Source organism: Scyliorhinus canicula, chromosome 2, assembly GCF_902713615.1.
Source record: "Scyliorhinus canicula chromosome 2, sScyCan1.1, whole genome shotgun sequence".
Lineage (NCBI taxonomy): Eukaryota > Metazoa > Chordata > Chondrichthyes > Carcharhiniformes > Scyliorhinidae > Scyliorhinus > Scyliorhinus canicula.
The window spans coordinates 169784829-169807018 of NC_052147.1; the positions used below are offsets into that span (position 1 = coordinate 169784829).

General features: G+C 38.8%; 1 protein-coding gene across 8 annotated transcripts in view; it reads left to right on the forward strand.

The window, feature by feature from the left end:
* Positions 1–22190, forward strand: part of armc8 (armadillo repeat containing 8) — a 112217-nt gene that overhangs the window by 33921 nt on the left and 56106 nt on the right. For all 8 annotated transcript variants that reach the window (XM_038789031.1, XM_038789029.1, XM_038789027.1 and 5 more), the window contains 5 exons: positions 727–802; positions 1384–1474; positions 1745–1805; positions 5780–5980; positions 6793–6888. In XM_038789031.1, coding sequence (XP_038644959.1) covers positions 727–802; positions 1384–1474; positions 1745–1805; positions 5780–5980; positions 6793–6888 — 525 coding nt within the window. The remainder of the gene's footprint in view (positions 1–726; positions 803–1383; positions 1475–1744; positions 1806–5779; positions 5981–6792; positions 6889–22190) is intronic.

The following is a 22190-nucleotide window of genomic DNA, read 5'->3' on the forward strand; positions in this document are numbered from 1 at the left end:
CCACTAATCGATTACATGTAGTTTCTTAACCATAACATTAGTTCCCATCAAACACTTTTCATGAAAATACAGCTCTCGTTCCACTTATACATACAGGTAAAGGCAACACTTGCATTTAGGAAGCAATCTTTCTTCTGTTAGGGATATTTGTTCAGAATCCTTTTCCAAAGCCATTTCTCTGTGACTTTTTTCATGACCTCTTTGAAAGCTGCTTACATCCTTCTCTTTTACCTGTCCCAAATCAATTCTCTCTTGTTCAGCTTCGCCCAGCCCTTCAAACAAAGGTCCTCCTCTGGAACGTCCAGACTAGAACTTAATCAGCTGCTTGATTGCCCACTCTCGTTTACACAACTACAGGTCATCAGACTCTGTAATAGGATAATGGCTAGTCATGCAGAAAGACAATATATCTCTGGATCACCTTCTGCATTCCCTAAAAGAGTTCAGGTCTGAATGGGACTATGTGACTCAGCCAGGTGTGGGCGTATCCCTTTGAGTCTGGGCTGACAGCATTTAATTCAATCGGTTTTGTCCTTAAATTGCCTGCTACACCTTGGACTCCCATTTCTGGACCCAAATTCCTAATATCTCCCGCATCTTGACAAGCTAAATTTAAAAACTTTATATAGCTTAATCTTAAACTGGTTTAAATATAGCCTAATCTTAAACTGGTTTAAATAAGTGCATGTATAATTCAAGCATTTATTCAATTCTGTTTCTCAATAGGTTCAGATGCAAGCGCTAAAATGCTTTTCAGTTTTGGCTTACGAAAATCCACAAGTTTCTTTGACTCTTGTAAATGGTGAGTAGTGTATTTCGCTGAATTTCGTTGTCTATTTATTTTCTGTCCTGTATCATTTCCAAAAGCATGGAATATTACTTTTCAAATAACTACAATCCAGTATGAAATTCAGTGCGAGTTGTACCATGGAATTTTTAATGGGGCTGTTCAGTCAATGTGATAGTGTCAATCTAGGTACTTGATGTATGAAGTTGTTTTGCTCTTAATTTTTAGAAGTCAATTTTACAGAAAACATTGAAATCAGTTCGGTGTCCTTTCCCTCCACATAAACATTCTTCCAAAGAATGTTTACTTTGGTGATCGGTGGCACCCTCTGGTGTTTTAGGCTTGTGATTGCATTGATGATGCTCTATCTTTTTTAGGATTCAAAGCCAAAGATGGTTTGCATATTAGTATTTTTACGGTTTTCTGTAGCTGAAATTTGGTTTATATTTGTTTTAGTATAATCAATCCACCATTTGCTGTTTCTGTCAGTGAAGTAAAAACAAATTCTTTAAAAGCTATTACAAACTCGATGCAAACAGCCTCTTTCAAACATTTTGGTTGCAACATGTCTAATGACTCGTATTCGTCTATTTTAGTGTTGGTAGATGGCGAGTTATTACCCCAAGTATTTGTGAAGATGATGCAGAGGGATAAACCTATTGAAATGCAGCTGACCTCTGCAAAATGGTACCTATTCATTTTTTTTTTTTTACTAGTGGCATTTTGTTGAGGGTACATGACGTGTCATTTAAATTTGATCTACAGATAAACTGCTTCCACAGCTTTGGATCACAGCTGTTCAAAACATTATGGTTTATAGTATAATTTCAGGATATTTGTTTTGTTCTTAATACATTAACTGAGTTTATTGTCTGCTCTATATAATTAACAAAAACACAAAATTCTGAACATTCCAGTTATTTCTGTAACTTACATTCCAATTTTATCATTTTACAGTCTGACTTATATGTGCAGGGCTGGAGCAATCCGGACAGATGATAACAGTATAGTTTTAAAGGTTGGTATGAGATTTCAACAGTATTCAACCTGTTTGTGATTGGAGAGTAGCTTTTTTGTGATGATTTCCCCTTCCCACCTGTAAGGCAGTTCAGCCTTGTAAAATTTAAAATTTCTGACTAAAACGATTTTGACTTCAGGACTGCAAGTTTGATAAAAGGCAATAAGGGACAGTTCAGTGAGAGTGCAAAGCTCCAGGGCACTCTTGTATTTGTGCAGTCACTGATCCTTGTTTTGGAGTGTGAGCTGTAACTGAGATATTGCACAAGACGAATGTCACCTTCAGCATGTCAAAGAAATTCGTAGTATTCACATTGGGGGAAGGAGCGATCAGTTGGTTCTGATTGTAAAAATTCTGTTAAAGTAAGGCTGCTTCAGGATTTTCCATCTTTTTTCAGAATCTAGAATGCTGTTTTTCCATGTTTCCTTGCTCCAGCTCTAAAATATTTTACCTCTTCACAGTAAACATGCGAGTTAGTTTTACTCTTGAATCAGTTATTCCTTGTCTTGCTGAGCAACAATTCAGGTCTGAAGCAAGCTCCAGACTGTTGAAGCTGTTTGTTTTCAATATATTATCTGTTTTATTCTAATATGTGATTAACTATTAATTCAGCAATTTGAATTGTATAACTACTTGTAAAGATATGCCCCAAGGCACTGCATGGAAGCAAAAGGGAAAAAAAAAGAAGTGGAGTCAAAGAAGGATATTTGACCAAAAGCCAGGTCAAAAGAGGTGGTTTATGAAGAAGCTCTTGAAGGAGGAGAGTGCGGTGCAGAGGCAGACACTTGGGGAAGGAATTCCAACTTAATGTGCAAAGCTAGCTGATGGCCTGGCCTTATTTGAAATACAGGGTGGGATATGAAGAAGTCCAAATTAACAGCAACAATGAGCATGGTGAGCAAGGTTTTTTGGGCTACACTAGGTTACAGAGGAAGGGTGGCAATTGAGGAATTTAAACACAGGAATCCAAAATTTTTCATTTGAGGCATTGGGCGATGGAGACCAATGCAGTTCAATAAGCACAAAACTGTCAGCTAAGTGGCACTTCGGGGATAGGATATGGGAACTGTGTTTTGGTTGAGCTGAAGGTTATGAAGTATAAGGGAGGAGAGCATTGAGTGGCCTAGTCTGAGGATTGCAATTGCATAAGGGTTTCCGCAGTTTGCTCCCACAGCTGCAGATAAATGTACTCTATTTACTTCATAAACATCTACCATTCAGTGACCAATTATGTAAATTATTTGTGCACTGCTTTCACATTTCAATTTTAGCAAACAAACTCAAGGTTGCATAGTTCACATGTATTTACCATGCTCATGGGTATTGAGATCACATGCCCAGTGGAGTTACTATTTCTTATTTTTATTTACTAAACAGAAATACAATTGACCATTTCTGACTTTCTAATTAGTCCCATGTGACTTGGAGTCTGATGTATTGGAGAACATTTTCTTATACCTATTTAAGAAACGCAGTATCTCAGCATGCAGTTCTTGTTGATTTTTCTTTACTTTTATAAATGTCTGTGTCTGCATTTAAAAAAAAAAAAATTGTTTGCTGGTATGCATATTTCAATTTTGAGGTGGGTGCACACCCTCACACAGGTTGTTATGGAAGGATCAGCATCTGTCTTAAATACCTTCATTATTATCACTGGAGACCTGGCTTATATAGTTTGCCCAGAGATTTTATTGGGAGGATTCTGTGTTTGTGAATTCTCTATTGTTCTGCAATGATGTGTGGTATCACCCCTGGATCACATGTCTGTGCTTGCTTTTGTCAATTCTCAAGGCCATTCTCATACATCTTATGTCATCGTCTGAGGAAGTTTACAGTTAACCACTTCATAAGAAGAGTATGAAACAAGACAATTTGTTCGTTAAGGCCTCTAGAACTATGTACACAGTCTGGAAAGGCTGCTGCAGAAGCTTGCTATAGATCAACCTCTGCAGTTTAAATACTGCTGAGGAATATGGACACCAGGCTTTTCCAATGTACTTTTAATTTAGAGCCAAATAAAGGCAATAAAAAATACATAATAGAAACAGGGCAGTATGGTCTGCCTGTATCTTTCTCCACAGAAGTTGAATTGAGAACACTGGTTGAAGGCCATGAAAGTTTAGTTATGATATTGTAACCACCTGAGCAGGTGACACCTGCAAACCTTTCTATTCCTGCTTCTTTGCACTCTGATTTGTCCTCAACTACTTTGTAAAGGTGAATGCTCTGAACTGGGGACCTCAGTCAGAGCTGATCTGTTCTTCAACTTCACGTATCTAAGTGCCATGTATGGATCAAACAAATTGAGAGATTGTCTAAAGGCTTGGTTTTTAGGGCACTTCTCACAAGGTAGCTCAACCTAAACTCAGCTCAGCACCAACCTTTCTGAACCACTCCCCATGATTTTCATAGAATGATTAAAAATTAAATTTCTGAGGCCACTTTGCACCTGTTGCCAGTGTTGATGTTCTCTCCTCTATCCAAGCACTTCAGAACCTTTTATATTTATCTTCAGATATTTGTTCCATTTTCTTCAAAAGGTGATCTGTTTTCTATTTCGATAGTCGCTTCTGGTGAAGCATTGTGTGAGGTCTAATAGTCTTCAGTTCAAGAATCCTCCTCCCATTCCCCCTAGATTTTCCCTTCCCTGACCCCACTATTTTCTCCTCAGCCCACACTCTCCCTTCCTCCCTCCCTGCCTTTTACTTCCTTCCAGTGGGACTGGTGACATTCTGGGAGGGTTAGAAATACTCCAAGCCCATCAGTCTCCTTTATTGGTATTTAGTAAATTGATTTAAGAAACAATATAAATTATGCACACAGGCTACTATGTAGTGTACAAGTGTTTGAAAAATAAATTTGCCCTTCTGTTTTACTAGATAATGGGCTGGATCTTGCTGGAAAACTCATGGCATGTACAGTAAATGATGCACATGTACAAATTAAGCAGTGTGTTCCTGGGGTCTTGCTGCTTGTTTTATGTTGGTGTCCGTTCGCTGTTTGCTTTGCATAAACACTTCATCCTTGTCCTCCCCTTTTATTTTTTTTAAAAGCCTGCACAGTCTTCATATTTGCTGACTTTTTTTTCTTTCATGGGATGAGGGCTTTGCTGGCAATCCCAGCATTTGATGCCCATCCCGAATTGCCATTGTAGAGGCAATTGTTGTGGGACTGGGGTTAGATAGGCCAGACCAGATCAGGATTGCAAATGCCTTCCCCAAAGGAAATTAATGAACCAGGATGGGGCTTTAAAAAAAATAAATAAATTATAGCCAATGATCGTTTCAGGAGATTTTTTCTTTAACACATTTTTTCAGTCTTTCATGACAACATCAGTTTATCTTTCTCTACCTGGTTTTGATTGTAATTCACCCTTCTCTATTTTACTTCTTTCTTTCACAATCATTAAATCTCTGGTTAGCAAGGTAGACTGTTGGCCCCAATGTTAACTGGGGTCCTTGATGCTCCTTTGCCCATGCCACACTGTGACAAATCCACATTTCCAGCAAGTCGCAGTGCAAAGATTCTTCAAACTGAAGATTGTTGAAGGGTTTAGTTAATGGTGCAGTGTGGGATGTCTTGCTTCAGCAAGATCCAGCCTATTCTGATGTCAAGCTGTCCCCCATGTCAAGTTGCCCACAGAAACCAACGAAGATGTACAGATATAAGATATGACATAATTTGTGATATAATTTTAATCCATCCAAAATATGCATATGTTCAATTCGTTACGTTACACAGTTGTTCATCTGATGGAAAGTAAAATGCAGTTTAAAGGTGGCCTATTTTTAGGACTGTGGCTTGTTAAATAGAAGTCATTTTGGCGTTCATTCTCATGGTGACAAGGCAGCACTCTGCAAAACCTAATCCTGAAAAATCCTCAGAGGGTCTCCCACCCACGCTTTAAGAAATTTAATGTATTGTATGTATTGAAAATATTCTGATCAACATCACCAAATTCCTTATCTGTTTAGACACTCCCATGCCTCGTTAGGATGTGCAGTAAAGAGAGGCTGCTGGAGGAACGGGTGGAAGGTGCTGAAACCTTGGCATATCTGATAGAACCTGATGTTGAGTTGCAGAGGATTGCCAGCATCACAGATCATCTTATTGCAATGCTTGCTGATTACTTCAAATATCCAAGTTCAGTCAGTGCAATCACAGATATAAAAAGGGTAAGTTTCCTAACTAAATTTGCAAACACTTTGCCTTTCCTCAAAATTAACTGCTTGTTATGAAGTAGATAAATAGATTGCAGTATTTAATCTTGGTTAGATGATCCATTATAAAACCAGCTATATTCAAGGTTTTAACCCAAGTAATTGCATAATAGTAAATTTACTGTCCCCCTAACATTTTGTATTTCTATTCCTTTTGTATTACTCTTGCTGACAAAGATCGGCCAAAGAGCAGCAATCTGAATTAATTGTTCCACTCCTGCCTTCAAAGTAACTTCACATCAGTGGGATGTAGTCTGCAGGATGAAGATTGTTTTTCCCACTATCTCCAGGAGATGGAGCTCTCCACTTAAAACAAAATTTATCCCTAAAGTATTGCTGATCACCTTCAATAAATCTTCAGCGAAGACAGCTGTTTGAATTATTTGTGCCTTGTAGTGATGGAACATAAAGCTGGCATTTATTTACTGCAATTAATGTACTATTTCTTCGTTACATGCAGTATCAGCAAAATAGATCTGCTTTTGCCTGGAATGTCTGCTTGTCTTATTGTAGCTGTGATTTCTAAGTTTAAATTGAAAACCATTTTTTAAGGCAAGCATGTAAGGTCATCGGTAAAATGGATAATTGCGGAAGAATTGTTTGACATTTTAAAGTCATTTTAATGCACTGATGCAAGAAAATATTATTTGAATATTAATTGTATTTGGTGTGTCACTATCAGTTTTATTGACGGTTAATGAATTAATTGCACCATGTACAAAATTGTGAAAGTTCTTCATTTCTTCATCTTTCCTAATATTCTTCAGCTTGACCACGACCTCAAACATGCTCATGAACTTCGCCAAGCTGCATTCAAGTTGTATGCCTCCCTTGGAGCGAATGACGAAGACATCCGGAAGAAGGTGAGTCTGGGAGAGGGGCGTCCCCCGGTCCTGGCAACCAACAGGCAGGGAGTGACGTCAACCTGAGAACAAGGTGAAGAGAATTAACAGTGACTTTACGAAAGAGCATAATCAGATCTGAAGAATGAATGGGATTGAGACTCATTTATCTAGAGAAATGAGTTGTGACGTGTTCATGTTGGAATGACAAGTACTGGTGTTTCCTGTGTTGAACCTGCACCGGATCCTTAAATTACATTCTTTGCATGAGTTCGTAACAATAGTAACACAATAAGCACTGTGAAGTGTAGTGTATAGTACTGACTCACATAATGCAGTAGTACTGTAATATCAGTTATATAAATGCTTGCCTACCTACCTGCTGCAAACCGGAAGTCTCAGCTTCTGTTTCTGTATCACTTTTAATTTGTGGCCTGCTGATGTGTTCATTTGTGTTGCTGATGTGCAAGTTTAACTGTAAATAAAGCTTTGTGCAATGACATTGCTGGTAGCTTGTTTTCTGAATCTACAGTAAACCAAAACACTTTCCAGGTAACTTGAATAATGGCATTTAAAATGTATTTGAACTTTAATCCTTACACAGTGAATGATAAGCCACCCAGAATGGCATTTTGCCTTATCTCAAATAAGGAAAGACCGTGTTGTGCATGCAAGTGTACCTACCCATCAAGACTGAGAGCCACCAGTGCTGGAAAACATGCATGTTGCTCTGGCAATGTGACTGAAATCTCAACCTTAAGAGTGCCGTTTTGCTGTAACAATGTGGCATTATCAGTTTCATGTACTTCCTATGCTCTTTGTGAGCAAGATTGTCAAATTTAACAAAGTAATGTTGTGGACTTTGAAAAGAGTCTGCTTACATTAATTTCCTCAAGCAATTGTCACCTCTGGCTTAGAGTGGGGTCCTGGTATCTTACTGATTGCTTAAACCATTTCAGTTTTTTAAGTTTCAAGTTCAAAATACAAGAAATGGCATTTTGACCATTTTCGTTTGTTTGCAAGTTGCAATTCTGCAATCATCAGTTTCTAACAAAAATGTACAGGAATGATAAAGATGATGAGCAAATTGTAGCTGTGTCAGAATCTGAACTTGGGAAGGTGAACAGACCTAATAATAAACATGTGCAGACCCCCAATGTGTTATCCTGTGAGTCTGCATTGTGTTTTTTCTGCGTTAGTTATGCTTGTTACAGACTGAACAATATTTAGGTCAGGGCATCTGAAGTGCCTTATTCTAATATTACAACATGACTTTCAATGTGCGCAGATGCTACAAGTGCCTTTTCAGCACCTCTGGGCAGAATGTTGCAGGCACTAATGTTAACTGAGAGGAAGTGAAGAAGAACATCCAATAAACAATTTTAAGATTAGAAAACACCTCTTCCACTTTAGAGGCTTTTCCACAGTTGTAGTGAAATCATTTTTGGAGGTAAATTAAAGTACTTGTTCAACTGTTCTTTAGTGAAATTGGTGTAAAAATATTTATTGCATTAACCCAAGTTATCGAATCATCACATAGAAAGAAGCTACTTGACCCATTGTATTTGTCTTGGCTCTAGGTCTCCAGATCATGCTGTTCTTGCACCCAACTTACAAACTGTATCATTAGATTATATAGTGTAACCTCATTTATAAGACATAGGAGCAGAATTAGGCCACTCGGCCCATTGAGTCTGCTCCGCCATTCAATCATTTTTTATTTTTTTAAATAAATTTAGAATACCCAATAATTTTTTCCAATTAAGGGGCAATTTAGCGTGGCCAATCCGCCTACCCTGCACATCTTTTGGGTTGTGGGGGTGAAACCCACGCAAACACGGGGAGAATGTGCAAACTCCACACGGACAGTGACCCAGGGCCGGGATGTGAACCCGGGTCCTCAGCGCCGTAGGCAGCAATGCTAACCACTGCGCCACCGTGCTGCCCAAGCCATTCAATCATGGCTGATATTTTTTGCATCCTCATTCTCCTGCCTTCTGATCCCCTTATTAATCAAGGACCTATCTATCTCTGTCTCAAAGACAATCAGTGAGATGGCCTCCACAGCCTTCTGCGGCAAGGAGTTCCACAGATTCACCACCCTCTGGCTGAAGAAATTTCTCCTCATCTCTGTTTTAAGGATTGTCCCTTCAGTCTGAGGCTGTGTCTTCTGGTTCTAGTTTTTCCTACAAGTGGAAACATCCTCTCCACATCCACTATCCAGGCCTTGCAGTATCCTGTAAGTTTCAATAAGTTCCTCCCTTATCCTTCTAAACTCCGAGTACAGACCTGGAGTTCTCAACCGCTCTTCATATGGCAAGCTCTTCATTCCAGGGATCATTCTTGTGAACCTCCTCTGGACACTTTCCAAGGCCAGCACATTGCTCTTTAGGTACGGGACCGAAACCTCTCTCAGTACTCCAAATGGAGTCTGACCAGAGCCTTGTACAGCCTCACACATGCATCCCTGCTCTTTTATTATAGCCCTCTTGACATGATTGCTAACATTACATTTGCCTTCCTCACTGCCCACTAAACCTGCATGTCAACCTTCAGAGAGTCTTGAAACTAGGACTCCCAAGTCCCTTTATGCTTCTGATTTCCGGAGCATTTTCCCCATTTAGAAAATAGTCTATGTCTCCATCCTTCCTTCCAAAGTGGTAACCTCTCACTTTTCCATGTTGTATTCCATCTGCCACTTCTTTGCCCATTCTCTTAGCCTGTCCAAGTCCTTCTGCATCCCCCCCCGCTTCCTCAATACTACCTGCATATCATTATCATCTGCAAACTTAGCAACAATGCCCTCCGTTCCTTCTTCCAGTTCGTTGATGTATATTGTGGAAAGTTGTGGTCCCAACACCGACCCCTGAGGCACACTACTAGTCACCGGCTGCCATCCTGAAAAAGACCCCTTTATCCCCACTCTCTGCCTTCTGCCAGTCAGTCAATCCTCTATCCATGCCAATATCTGACCCTCACGGGGCTGGTTTAGCTCAGTGGGCTAGCCAGCTGGTTTGTAATGCAGAACAAGGCCAGCAGTGTGGGTTCAATTCCCGTATCAGCTGAGAATTCTGAATTCTTCCTCGTACCTGAACAGGCGCCGGAATGTGGTGACGAGAGGCTTTTCACAGTAACGTCATTGTGGTGTGTAAGCCTACTTGTGACAATAAAGATTATTTTATTTATTTAACACCATGGGCTCTTAATGTATTTAACAGCCTTCTTTACGACACTTTGTCAAAGGCCTTCTGGAAATCGAAATAAATCACGTCCACTGGTTCTGATTTGTCTAACTTCCTTGTTACCTCTTCAAAGAATTCTCACAGATTTGTTCCACATGACCTCCCCTAGATGAAACCGTGCTGATTCTGTCCTATTTTATCATGCGCTTCCAAATACTCTGCAATCTCGTCTTTAATAATGGACTATAAAATCTTACCAGTGACCAAAGTCAGGCTAATTGGCTTATAATTCCCTGTCTTCTGCCTCCCTCCTTTCTTAAACAGGGGTGTTACATTAGCCATTTTCCAGTCACTGGGATGCTCCCTGCCTCCAGTGATTCCTGAAAGATCATCACCAATGCCTGCACATTCTCCTCAGCTATTTCCTTAGAACCCTGGGGTGTAGTCCATCTGGTCCAGGTTATTAATCCACCTCCAGACCTTTCCATTTCCCCAGAACCTTCTCCTTCATGATGGTCACTGCACTCACCTCTGCCCCCTGATTCTCCTGGAGTTCTGGCATTCCACTTCTGTCTTCCACTGTGAAGACTGATGCAAAGTAACTACTCAGTTCCTCTGCCATTTCTTTGTTTCCTATTGCTACTTCTCCAGCCTCCTTTTCCAGTGGTCCAATGTCGATTCTTGCCCTCTCTTACCTTTTATATATTGAAACAAACTCTTGCTATCTTCTTTCATATTACTAGCTAGCTTGCACTTATATTTCATCTTCTTCTCTCTCTCTCTCCTCCTCCTCCTCCCCCCCCCCCCCCCCCACCTGCTTATTTAGTTGTCCTCTTGCTTTTAAAGGCTTCCCAATCCTCTGGCTTCCCACTAATCCATGTCACTTTGTGTACTTTTTCTTTTGCTTTTTTGCTGTCCTTAACTTCCCTCGTCAACCATGGATGCCTTGTCCTCCCCCTTGGCATGTTTCCTCCTCCTTGGGATGAATTTCTGTTGTGCCTCCTGAATAACCCCGAAAAACTCCAGCCATTGCTGTTCCACTGTCTTCCCTGCTAGGCTCCTTTTCCAATCAACTCTGGCCAACTCCTCCCTCATGTCTTTTGTAGTTACTCTTATTTAATTGTAATACCGTCACATCTGATTCCAGCTTCTCCCTCTCAAACTGCAGGGTAAATATCATATTATGGTCATTGCCCCTTAAATTCCCTAATCAAGTTTGCTTCATTACATATCACCAAATCCAGAATTGTTTGTTCCCGAGTGGGTTCTGTCACCAGTTGCTCCAAATAAACCTCTCTTAGACATTCCACAAACTCCTTTTCCACTACCAACCTGATTTCCCCAGACCACTTGCTTATTGAAGCCCCCATGATATTGTAATATTGCCTTTCTTATATGCTTTTTCTATCTCCCGGGTTTATTTTCTGCTCCACATCCTGACTACTGCTACGGGACTTGTACAGAACTCCCATCAGGGTCTTATTACCTTTTGCGATTCCTCAACTCCGCCAATACAGATTTTATGCCTTCTGATCCTCTATCGCATCTTGCTATCGATTTAATTTAATTCCTTACTAACAATGCAACCCCCACCCACTTTGTCCATCTGCCTGTCCTTTCGATAGGACACATATCCTTATATATTTCGATCCCAGCCCTCATCCCCTTGCAGGCACGTCTCTGATGCCCACAACATAGTACCGGCCAGTTTCAATGTGTGCAACAAGCTCATTTACCTTGTTCCGTATACTGTGTGCTTTTAGACACAATACCCTTGGTCCTGCATTGGCCACCTTCCTTCTCATATTTGTCACCTTTTTTTGCCGTGCCTGAAGTTAGATTCCTGCCACCTTCTATGCTCTCCATTCTATTATGTGGTCTAGAAACTTCACTAATCTCTCCTGAGCCCTCGGCTTGTTTAACTAGTTTAAAGTTCTCGTCATTAACCTGCAGTTCTACGTTCTCCTTTAACTTTGATTTTCTAATTCTCCATACAACTGAACTTTCGCCCCCACTATTTAGTTTATATTTATAGCCTTTGTTATCCTGCCAAAATGAATTTTTTCACATTTCTCTGTTAATTCTTTAAATATTTGTTTATGGGATGTGAACATCACTGGCTTGACCAGAATTTGTTTCCCATCTTTAATTGTCATTGAGAAAGTGGTGGTGAGACACTTTCTTGAATGCTGCAGTCCTTGAGGTGCAGATAAACCCACAGTGCTATTAGAGAGGGAACTCAAACGTTTTTGACCCAGTTACAGTGAAGCAACAGTGAAATGGTTCAAGTAAGGATGATGTGTGGTATGGAGGGGAACTTCCAAGTGATGTATTTCTATGTGTCTGCTGCCCTTGTCCTAGGCGGTAGAGGTTGCAAGTTTTGAAGGTGCTATCAGAGGAGCTTTGGTGAGTCATTGCAGTGTATGTTTTGTCTATGGAACGCGCTCCTGCCACTGTGCGCCGTCGTGCTGGGAATGAATGTTTAAGGTGACGGCTGGGTCAAGTGGGTTGATTTGGTCCAGATTGCGTTGAGCTCATCGAGTGTTGTTGAAGCACCACTTATCCAGTCAATTAGAGAGTATTCCATTGCACTCCTGACTTGTATCTTGTAGATGGTGGACATGTTTTGGGAAGTTGAGGTGAGTTAAATTTGCCCAGTTCACTAGCCTGTGTCCTCCTGACATTTGTTACTATCCTCCTCACTGTCTTCAGTTTTGTGCCACCTGCAAACTTTGAAATTATGCCCTGTATGGATCCCATGTTCCGGTCATTAATATCTATCAAAAGGAACGGAGATCCCAACGCCAATCCTTGGGAGACACCACTGCACACTTCCTCCAGTCTGTGGAACAACTGTTGATCACTATTCTTGGTTTTCTGTCCCTCAGCCAATTTTGTATCAACACTCTGCAATCACACAAACTTTTGCCAATACACCGATTTCTGTCTATTGCTAGACCCTCATCAGAGAGCTCCATCAAGTTAGTCAAACATGATTTGCAATTAGCATCTGTGATGGCTGTCATTGATTAACCCTTATTTTCCCAAATGGCAATAAATTTGGTCCTGGATTAATGTGTCTCAAAATGTCTTCATCACTGACTGCTTGGTAATGGTTGGATATTTCTCTCATTTCAACAAGGGTGCAACATTTTGACACCTCTTCCATCTCTACTACCTTTTGCTGTGATATTGACAGCATCTTTGGTGGAGAACGGTGCAAGGTACTTCAGCCATGCCCTCTGCCTCCAGAGATAGATCTCCTTTTTGATACCTACCTGTGACTACCCTCATACTATCTATGCTTATGAAAGATATTTGGGTTCTTTTTATGTTACCTGCTAATTTATTCTCGCGTGTACATTTAGCCCCTCTTTTTTTTTAGTTTTTCTCCATACAATTGTGTTTGGCTTGCTTCTCTACTGAATTATTGTGACATTTATCATTAACCCTCTATTTCCAGTTTTATTTTTACCTCTATCTGGAGTTATCCAGGATCTCCTTTTTCCTCCCTTGCAGTAATGTGTCTAGTCAGTACCCAAGCTATGTCCTCTTTGAAGGCCACCTGTTGTCATTCACTGTTTTAGTTGCCGGCCTTTGATTCCACCCACCTGGGTTAGATCCCCTTTTTAAAAAAATAAAATAAAATTTGGAGTACCCAATCCATTTTTCCAATTAAGGGGCAATGCGATCGACCTACCCTGGACATCTTTTGGGCTATGGAGGCGACACCCACACAAACACAGGGAGAATGGGCAAACTCCACACAAGACGGTGACCCAGAGCCGGGATCGAACCTGGGACCTCGGCGCCATGATGAAGCAGTGCTACCCATTGCACCACCGTGCTGCCCTAGACCCCCTTTTAACTGATTGAAATTGCCTCTCCTTGAGTTGGGTATTTTTAAGGATTTTGTTTTGCTTGACCTTTTCCTTAAAAACACTAAACTGTTTCTCTATATATACGCTATCAAAACATTTTGACTACATCTATTAAATTTCTTCTTAACCACTTAGACTTGGAGGAAAACAATCCCACCTTCTTTTTCTAATTAAATGAATTCCCTAATAATATAATAATCGCTTATTGTCACAAGTAGGCTTCAATGAAGTTACTGTGAAAAGCCCCTAGTCGCCACATTCCGGCGCCTGTTCAGGGAGGCTGGTACGGGAATTGAACCCGTGCTGCTGCCTTGTTCTGCATTACAAGCCATTAGCCCACTTTGCTAAACCAGCCCCATATCCCTGATGTGATTCTGGTAAACCTCAGATCCTACTCCAAGGCACTTGACATCCTCCCGAAACTGGTGCCCAACTGTGATTTATCCTAAATATTCCTAAATTATTGGTAAAACTCTGGGAAATAATTTTCATGGCCCAATTTATGAGGTCCATTTTAGTATGTCATTACAGGAAAATCTTGTTGCCTCTATGGATTTTATACTAACTGACAAAGTTAATTCCTGTTTACATTTTGCGATGTGGATTTCATCAACTTGCACTGTAAAGTGCTTGCACATTGCACAGAAAGTGTTCAAATGCTGCACTGTCTTAGGGCTTAAGGCAGTTTAAAAAATATATATATATGAAAGAGAGATTTCCGAATAAAGGCCAAGTGCCTCATTCCCATATGATTTCTAAAGATATTTGTCAAAATTGGCCTGTTTTTGTATCTCCACAACATGTAATCATTTTTAGACACTTTTTCACCTGTTCCTTCTGCAAGCATTATTAATTAGCGACTATATTATTGACCTCTAGTTCACACTAACATTCTTTTTATTATAATGGGGCAGTGAATCAAATTGCCTTGTGCACATTGTATTGATGTAACAAGACAAATAATTAAATTATATTTGTATGTGGGCACTGACTTGTATCTGCATGAATGGGAACCAAATCGACTCAAAATTCACTCATTATTCTACGCTGTCTTAATCCATTCATTATTCATTTGTAAATGGTAGGCAGGTGTTCTGGGAAATTGAGTTGAAGTCTCATTGTTTCCTGCTTTTTCAAGTCCATCCCCCCCCCCCCCCCCCCCCCCCCCCCCCCAATTTCATTTGACTTTAAAACATGCCCATTCTGCCTTCACCTACTTGCATTCTGCTGTCCAATTAGAAAGCAGTACTGTTACTGATCATCAATGAATCTGGCTCACAGTCTTGCTATCCAAGCATCGAGCATTATCTGTAAGGCCACTGAAAGAATATCAATTTAACTAGTGTTTGCCTGAAATTTCTCAACAAAAGTGACAGCAGGAGTTCATATTGCATTCTGCATATTGTGAAGGTTTGTCAGTCACTTGCGGTATGCAATATATTTACCATCAAGAGCAAATGGTGTTGGGCATAACCATTGAATAGTACATGTATGCAAGACATGCAAAACCTTGGAAACAAAAATATTCCCACTATGTGGAATTTTGACTCCTCACCAAATACCTGAGAAAATACATTGTAGTACACAGCACATTCTTGCGTCTGCTCGAGGATTTCTGCTGTCTCTGACCTATGGCCTCTACAGTTATACTGCTCTAAAATGAGGTCCGCCCTATGACTTTGAATATATTTCTGCATGAATCATCAATGTGAAACTTCACATGTCTGTAATTCATGTATAACTATCGTTTGCATTCTTTGGCATACAAAATCAGTCCACAGCAGCATTGGCTATAATTCTGGAATATTGAAAGAATGAACTGTGGCAAACAATGCTCAGAATTTTTGGCTATTGAACTAAAGGCTTGTTGTTAAGGTGGACTGCTCAAATGATTTGTTTGCACATTTATCAGTTTTAACTAATAAGTACTGTAGAATCTTTTACCGCGGGCCTTTCAGAGTTGTTGTCAACATATAAATACATTTTTGATTTATCTTCACTGTTAGAAAATGGATAGATATTATTTTCCAGGGCATTGGTCAGATACTTTCTACATGAAGTCACCTTTTACATCATGGGTTGTTTTAAATTCTTCCCCACCCTTTCTCAAAATGCTTAGTGAATATTTTTGTAGAGTCCTAGGCCAAATATCAGTCCTGATGTAATGTCTGAATTAAATCAATTGCAGTACAAGTAAAAGGGAATATTTTTAGCTTGTGTGGAAAACCTGCTGTGGTCTGACATTTTTGTTTGCATTTCTATGCAGCCTTTCCTGTCCACTCCAAAGCTGTTTTTTGGTTTTGAAATGAGGTTTAGGTGTTTTTGATCAATTCCCAATGGGTTATATGTTCTTTTGTGCTATCATTGTCATTACTTTTATTCGTTCAAAGTAGATAGTTAACCTTAATTTTTGCAGTGCTGCAAATTCAAAGGAAGCCCCGTATTAGGATTTCTTTTGTATTTGCATGCAAAGCTGCAGGGAGCCTTTCAACAGCTTCAGGATGGACTGTCATGTGGTATACCTCGTGCATAATTTTAGCAACCGAAAAACTTTGGGACTACTTTGTTCATTGATTTGCTGTAAAAGGTCCCCTATTTGGGAGACCGCTTTAAATATCACAGGATATTTAACCCACCCAATTTCTTATCAACACTATTCAGAATAAGGTGTTTTTCATTTGATGCTTTTTAGCAAAAAAGCAATTTCAATTCAATAAAATTTTAAAGTGTTTGAGATGTCAGTAGTACAGTGGATTATTAAACTTGGTATCTGAAGGAAAATATGTATAAAATATAAATTTATTTTGTGGTGCAGTAGTCTTTTTTTGAGGTTGTGGCCAAGGTACATTGTTGGGGCAGAATAGTTGAAACCTGTGCCGTGTACCTCCCTATGCTGTACATGGCTAAGGGCACCATGCTGAAAAATGACACACGTCTTTGTAAAAGTTCTGTTCTCCAGCCAGCATGACATCCCTCATCTTCAATACAAAATGATTCCCCACAAAAATGGAACACTCACCATTTCAAAACAGATTGAGAATTCAGAAAAACTTTCAATGTTTTTTAATGTTGAGTTGATACCCATGGAGTTAATGAATAAGTTGAAAATGTTGAGGTTGTTGATGAACTACCACATTAAGTTAGTTTCCAGCGCAGTTTTCAACAACACACTCTCTTATTCCTGTGTTCAGTATAAATCAACATAAAAATACAAATGCCTGTACCAAAATTGATGCCCTAACTATGAAAGTTAGCAGTATTGTTGCAAGCATTCTGATTTTAAACATTGTTTAATCAATGCTTAGTGATTTAACCATTGTTTAATTAGGTAAAGTGGTAGATGCAGAACTGTTGAACTGTTACCTGTATCAGAAAATTGCTGCTGGTTAGTGCTGTCAATTTAAAGGTTTAAAAAGCAAATCTATTTTTACCTCATGAGATCCTATCAAATGTTGTAACTTCCATTTTACATTTGTGGAATAAGTAAGTACCTTTAGCACTTTGGGTGGATTATAATTCATGTTCTGCCATTGACAATGAATGGGTGAATATTTGTTTTTTAAATGACACAGTAGATTTAGTTATTTTGTTTTCTTCCTAATAACCTTAAATGTTTTGTTTGTGATGAAGGTGTAAATCATCAGTGCTCTGCTGTAGCAACATATTTCAAGATTTTTTAATACTTAAGTACTTTTCACGCAAGTGATCTGAAAGACGATCAGTCTAGGGATTCAAATTATATCCTGAGCAACCCAAAGATTAGATAACAACTTTCAAGTTCCTTCTATGCATTTTGAGCTATCAGTTTTAGAATAAATCAACAAACGATTGTAAAATAGCATTTAATCTAACTTGGAGGTTGCCATCATTACATTGAAAAACTGAAAATTATAGGAAAATTCTTGTCACTATACCAACTAACAGGCTTGATTTTGCAATGGAGACTTTTGAGATTAATCCAGTGGAAAGGTAATATAAGAGCAAAGTCAGTACAGCTTATGACTGTTGTGGGACATTTAGATTTAAAATTATGAACTGGTTATAGAGCACCATGTCAGCAGGGTTATTGAAATATTGATTATAGTAATTCATAATTTAAGATGTTCATTATTTCCAATAATGTTGAAGCATGCATGAACCATATTTATATAATATGTTACGTATATGAAATGAAAGTTGGAATTTTGCCCCCTCAATGCAAATTAATCATTTCATGAAGAAGCATCTGTCAAGTTCTGGGAAATCTGACTTTTCTGTTGGTGTGGCAGTCCAATTTCCGTAGCCTGCTCCACTCTTAGTAACTACCAAAATTGCGACAATTGTCCTCGTCAGTCACCCCAGCTACATCCTACGAATGCGTCTTAATGTTAAAAGCTACCATCGGTTTTTACGCATTAAATTATTACAAAGAATTATCACCAACCTATGTATCTGGTTTTTTTTCTTGGTATCTTTAGTTTCATTAACAAACCCTGAGGAAACTGAGTTGCAGTAAGCCAAGATGAATGAAGGAGAAGAATGTGCTAGTTAATAACTTCATTAATAATTTACCCCCTCATACCATTGGCAGCAATAGCATTTAGCCAAAAGTCTCAATTTCATCAATAGATATTATTTTTAAAAAATATATAAAATGTTCCAATGAGATTCTTTTTAACCATTTGGTCAATTTACTCTGGCACTGCTGATGGTGATTAAATAAGAAGCCTCATTAAACCTATATAAAAACTTTTAAAAGTGTCATTGAATACATAAGTAATGCATATGTTTACAGTCATCGTAATTGGATTTGTTACAATGATCCACAACGAACTAGCCATTCTATTGTTTATTCAACAGCTTTTTAAATGACCAATTTAAATTCAGCATGGCCAATTCATAGTGGACCATTGTAACGTAGTATTGCCATGTTGAATTGCTGGACAATTAGTGGGAACAAGGAGTATGTCTCGTTAATTTGATAGTTGCAACTTTGTCACATTTGCTCATTTGGTGGGGCAGTTTCACCTGTTGCAGAGAAGGTTCAATTTCCAGGCCTATTCTAGAGTTTGAGTTCACAATCTAGGGGGACACCCAAATGAAGTGTAGTGGGTGACTCCTTTCGGTGAGACATTAAACCAAGAGGTTTAATTAAATCTGTTGATGTTAAAGATTGGTTTTCATTATTCAAAAAAGCATAAAGAGTTCAGGCCATGCCTTCTTCACCTAAAACCATTAAGCAACTGCTGTTTAATGTACTTTGCTATGTGCAGAATGACTTTTGTGTTTGCCAATGTATGTGGTGACTACACTTGAAGGGAATTCTTACTGGGATATATTCAAGTGGAATGAAAAAGTCAGCCTTGATTGAATGGCGGAGCAGACTCGATGGGCTGAGTGGCCTAATTCTGCTCCTATGCCTTATGGTTTTGTATAAAGCAAGTTATTATATTGGGAGCATAAGAATTTGGCTAAAGATTAATGATGGTTAGTTGGATAGAAAACTTCCAGTTTTTAAAAATTAAATAGCATCCATATGAGACCGTTTCACTTTTCATCATATTAAAGTTATAGAACAAACCCAATAGGGGTCCAGTCTGATTTGGGAACAAGTCTTGAGTGAAAGGCATTGGAGGAAACTTTGCTCTGGAGGTTTGTCTGGCCCTGTCTATTATACATTACAGCAGTTGCTAAAAGTTTATATATTATAAATGCAGCCTCTGGAAGACCAGATTTATATTTTAAGTGACTCCAACATTCTTACAGCTCTATTGCATTTTACCGGCTATTGTGCATAACGGGCAAATCATCTTTACACGAGCATGCCAGCCATAAAAATCTTTGAGGTGATTTTAAATAACGTACACAAGATGCACTTTCAGTTAAAGAAATGTAATTCTGTCCATGTATTTGGAAAATAAGATGCACCCACCTAAGTTGCTTACACTTATATATTTTTAGTACTGGGCACAAGAGTATTTAGATGCAAATTATTACTGTCCCTTTCACCCACCCTGCACCTCACCATGCCAATTTCGGTTCTGAACTGACTGGTTATCAAGTAAGTCTCATTTTGTCTGTGTTTACTTGAAGAAGCAGAGATTTCTTGTCCGTTTACTTGGCTAGGAAATTGGAAAGAAACATAATACTTATATATTCTGTGGATCAACGGTATTCTGGTGCTGTTATCATCAGTCTCCAGCGTGGGTTCAGCACTGTTAGTCTTTGTTAGTATTGTTTTCATTTAATTGAATTTGTATGTTATGATTAAAAGTTGAGTGTTTGAGGGTGCAATTTAATGTTCAGAGATAAAAATAGAAATTTGTAACTGCTGGAAATCTGAAATAAAACAGAGGAAATTATAAATACACAGCAGGTCTGTGGCATTTGAAAGAGTGTATTTGGAGAGCAGAACGTCCTTAATTAAATCTGCTCTCTCAGAATTTTGGTGGAAGTAAAGTCCAGTGAACAATAAGAATCACCTTGCCTCAGTATTGCTGTTGGATACGCTCAGGGAAACGTCTGCAATCCTTCAGATGCAGGACAAATTGGTTCCTGAATTTTTTTGTCTAAGAATTCTCTAAGAATTAACCGGAGTTTGATGTATGAACAAGGACATGCACTTAGGATGTGACTCACTGACTTAGTTTAATATGTGTTTAATCAAAGTTAAATCTCTCATTGGACAGTTTTCTTTCATTTACTGTTCTTCATTTATATGTCATTTTTTGAGAGAAAGAGCAAAGTACTTAAATGAATTTCTGTATGGAAGTGAAATTGAATTTGAATTGAAAAGATAGTTTAATTTTTCAGGTATAGACTGGAAACGTTGGCATATCTTTTCTCTTTATGGTTTCTGACAGACCTGTTGGGTATTTACCACATTTCTGTCTGTAATAATTCTGACAAATCTCACCGCAGCCAAAGGTTTTTGCACTTGGGATTTATTTAAAATGATAACCTGTGTGACCACTTCATTCCAACTACAATTCAGAGCTATGTGTGTCATAATAACAGCATTGGTATGTGGTGCTGGTTTCAATGGCACAATGTCACAAAAGAATTCACTAATTGTGAAGTTGGGAATTTTAAACAAGTAACCTACAGCCAAGAAATTCTTTAGGTGGAAAGGTTTACTAAGAATTAAAAATACAAATTGAAATGGGATTTGTTTCATTTTCATTTTTGACATAAATTTAAATTTCACAGTCAATACAAATATATATTTCCAGAGACAATCTCAGGAGTATGAGTTTTCAAAACTGTACCCATGTGCGTGAGATGTTTTTATTTAACGAAAAATAATTTTCAATAGATTATACTAGTTGAGTTGAGAGACTGGTTACTTTTCCTTTTATTATTTTTAAGGGATTTTCAGGACTAGCTAAGCTCTTGAACAAAAGTATAATACCAAAATCCAACTTTGTATTGCAAGATTTTAACCAATTTGTAAATGGTGAAAAGTGGAATTTGCATTTTTATTGCTGTACAAAATTTGATTTAATGTGAGAACTTATGACTGCTTACAGTGCTAAAAATTTGCCATCAGGATGGTTTGTGGGAACAGGAGCTATACTGCTTTGCTAAAATGCTGTTTCCCCTCCAGGACAAAAAAATATGTAAATTGAATAACAGACGTGCAGTAATGTCTATTTAGTGATTGTGCCGCAGTTATTTTCCTCCTGCATATACCAGTTTATAACAACATTTTGATAACATGTCCCCTGTGAGGATCAGGTTTAAAGTCAAGTGTGTTCCATCTAACAACAGGCTGTAATGCTTTTAGTAACCTCCCACGTACTGGCCAAGATTTGAAATGAATACACCTGTTTGACCTAAAATTTTAACTACGGAACAAATGCATTAGAATTCAACTCAGTACACTTATTTTTATTTTTAAAATTGCTGGCACATGGAGTGCCAATTTAAAAAAAAAAAAACTCCGATGGAAGAGGACATTGCTTTCTTTGGGATTCCTTAAGAGGGTACAGTAGCCTTGTGGTTATGGTACTGGGCTAGCGACCCGGAGGTCGTGGGATTGTGACATAATGGTAATTTGTGAAATTGAATTGAATGGGTTGCTGGGCTAGCATCAGGGGGAAATATGACGGTGAAAGCTGCCAAGTTGATGTAAAAGCTCAGCGGATCACTCATGGGCGGCACAGTGGTTAGCACTGCTGCCTCACAGCTCTAGGAGCCCGGGTTCAATTCCGGCCTTGGGTGACTGTGTGGAGTTTGCACTTTCTCCCTGTGTCTGCATGGGTTTCCTCCGGGTGCTCCG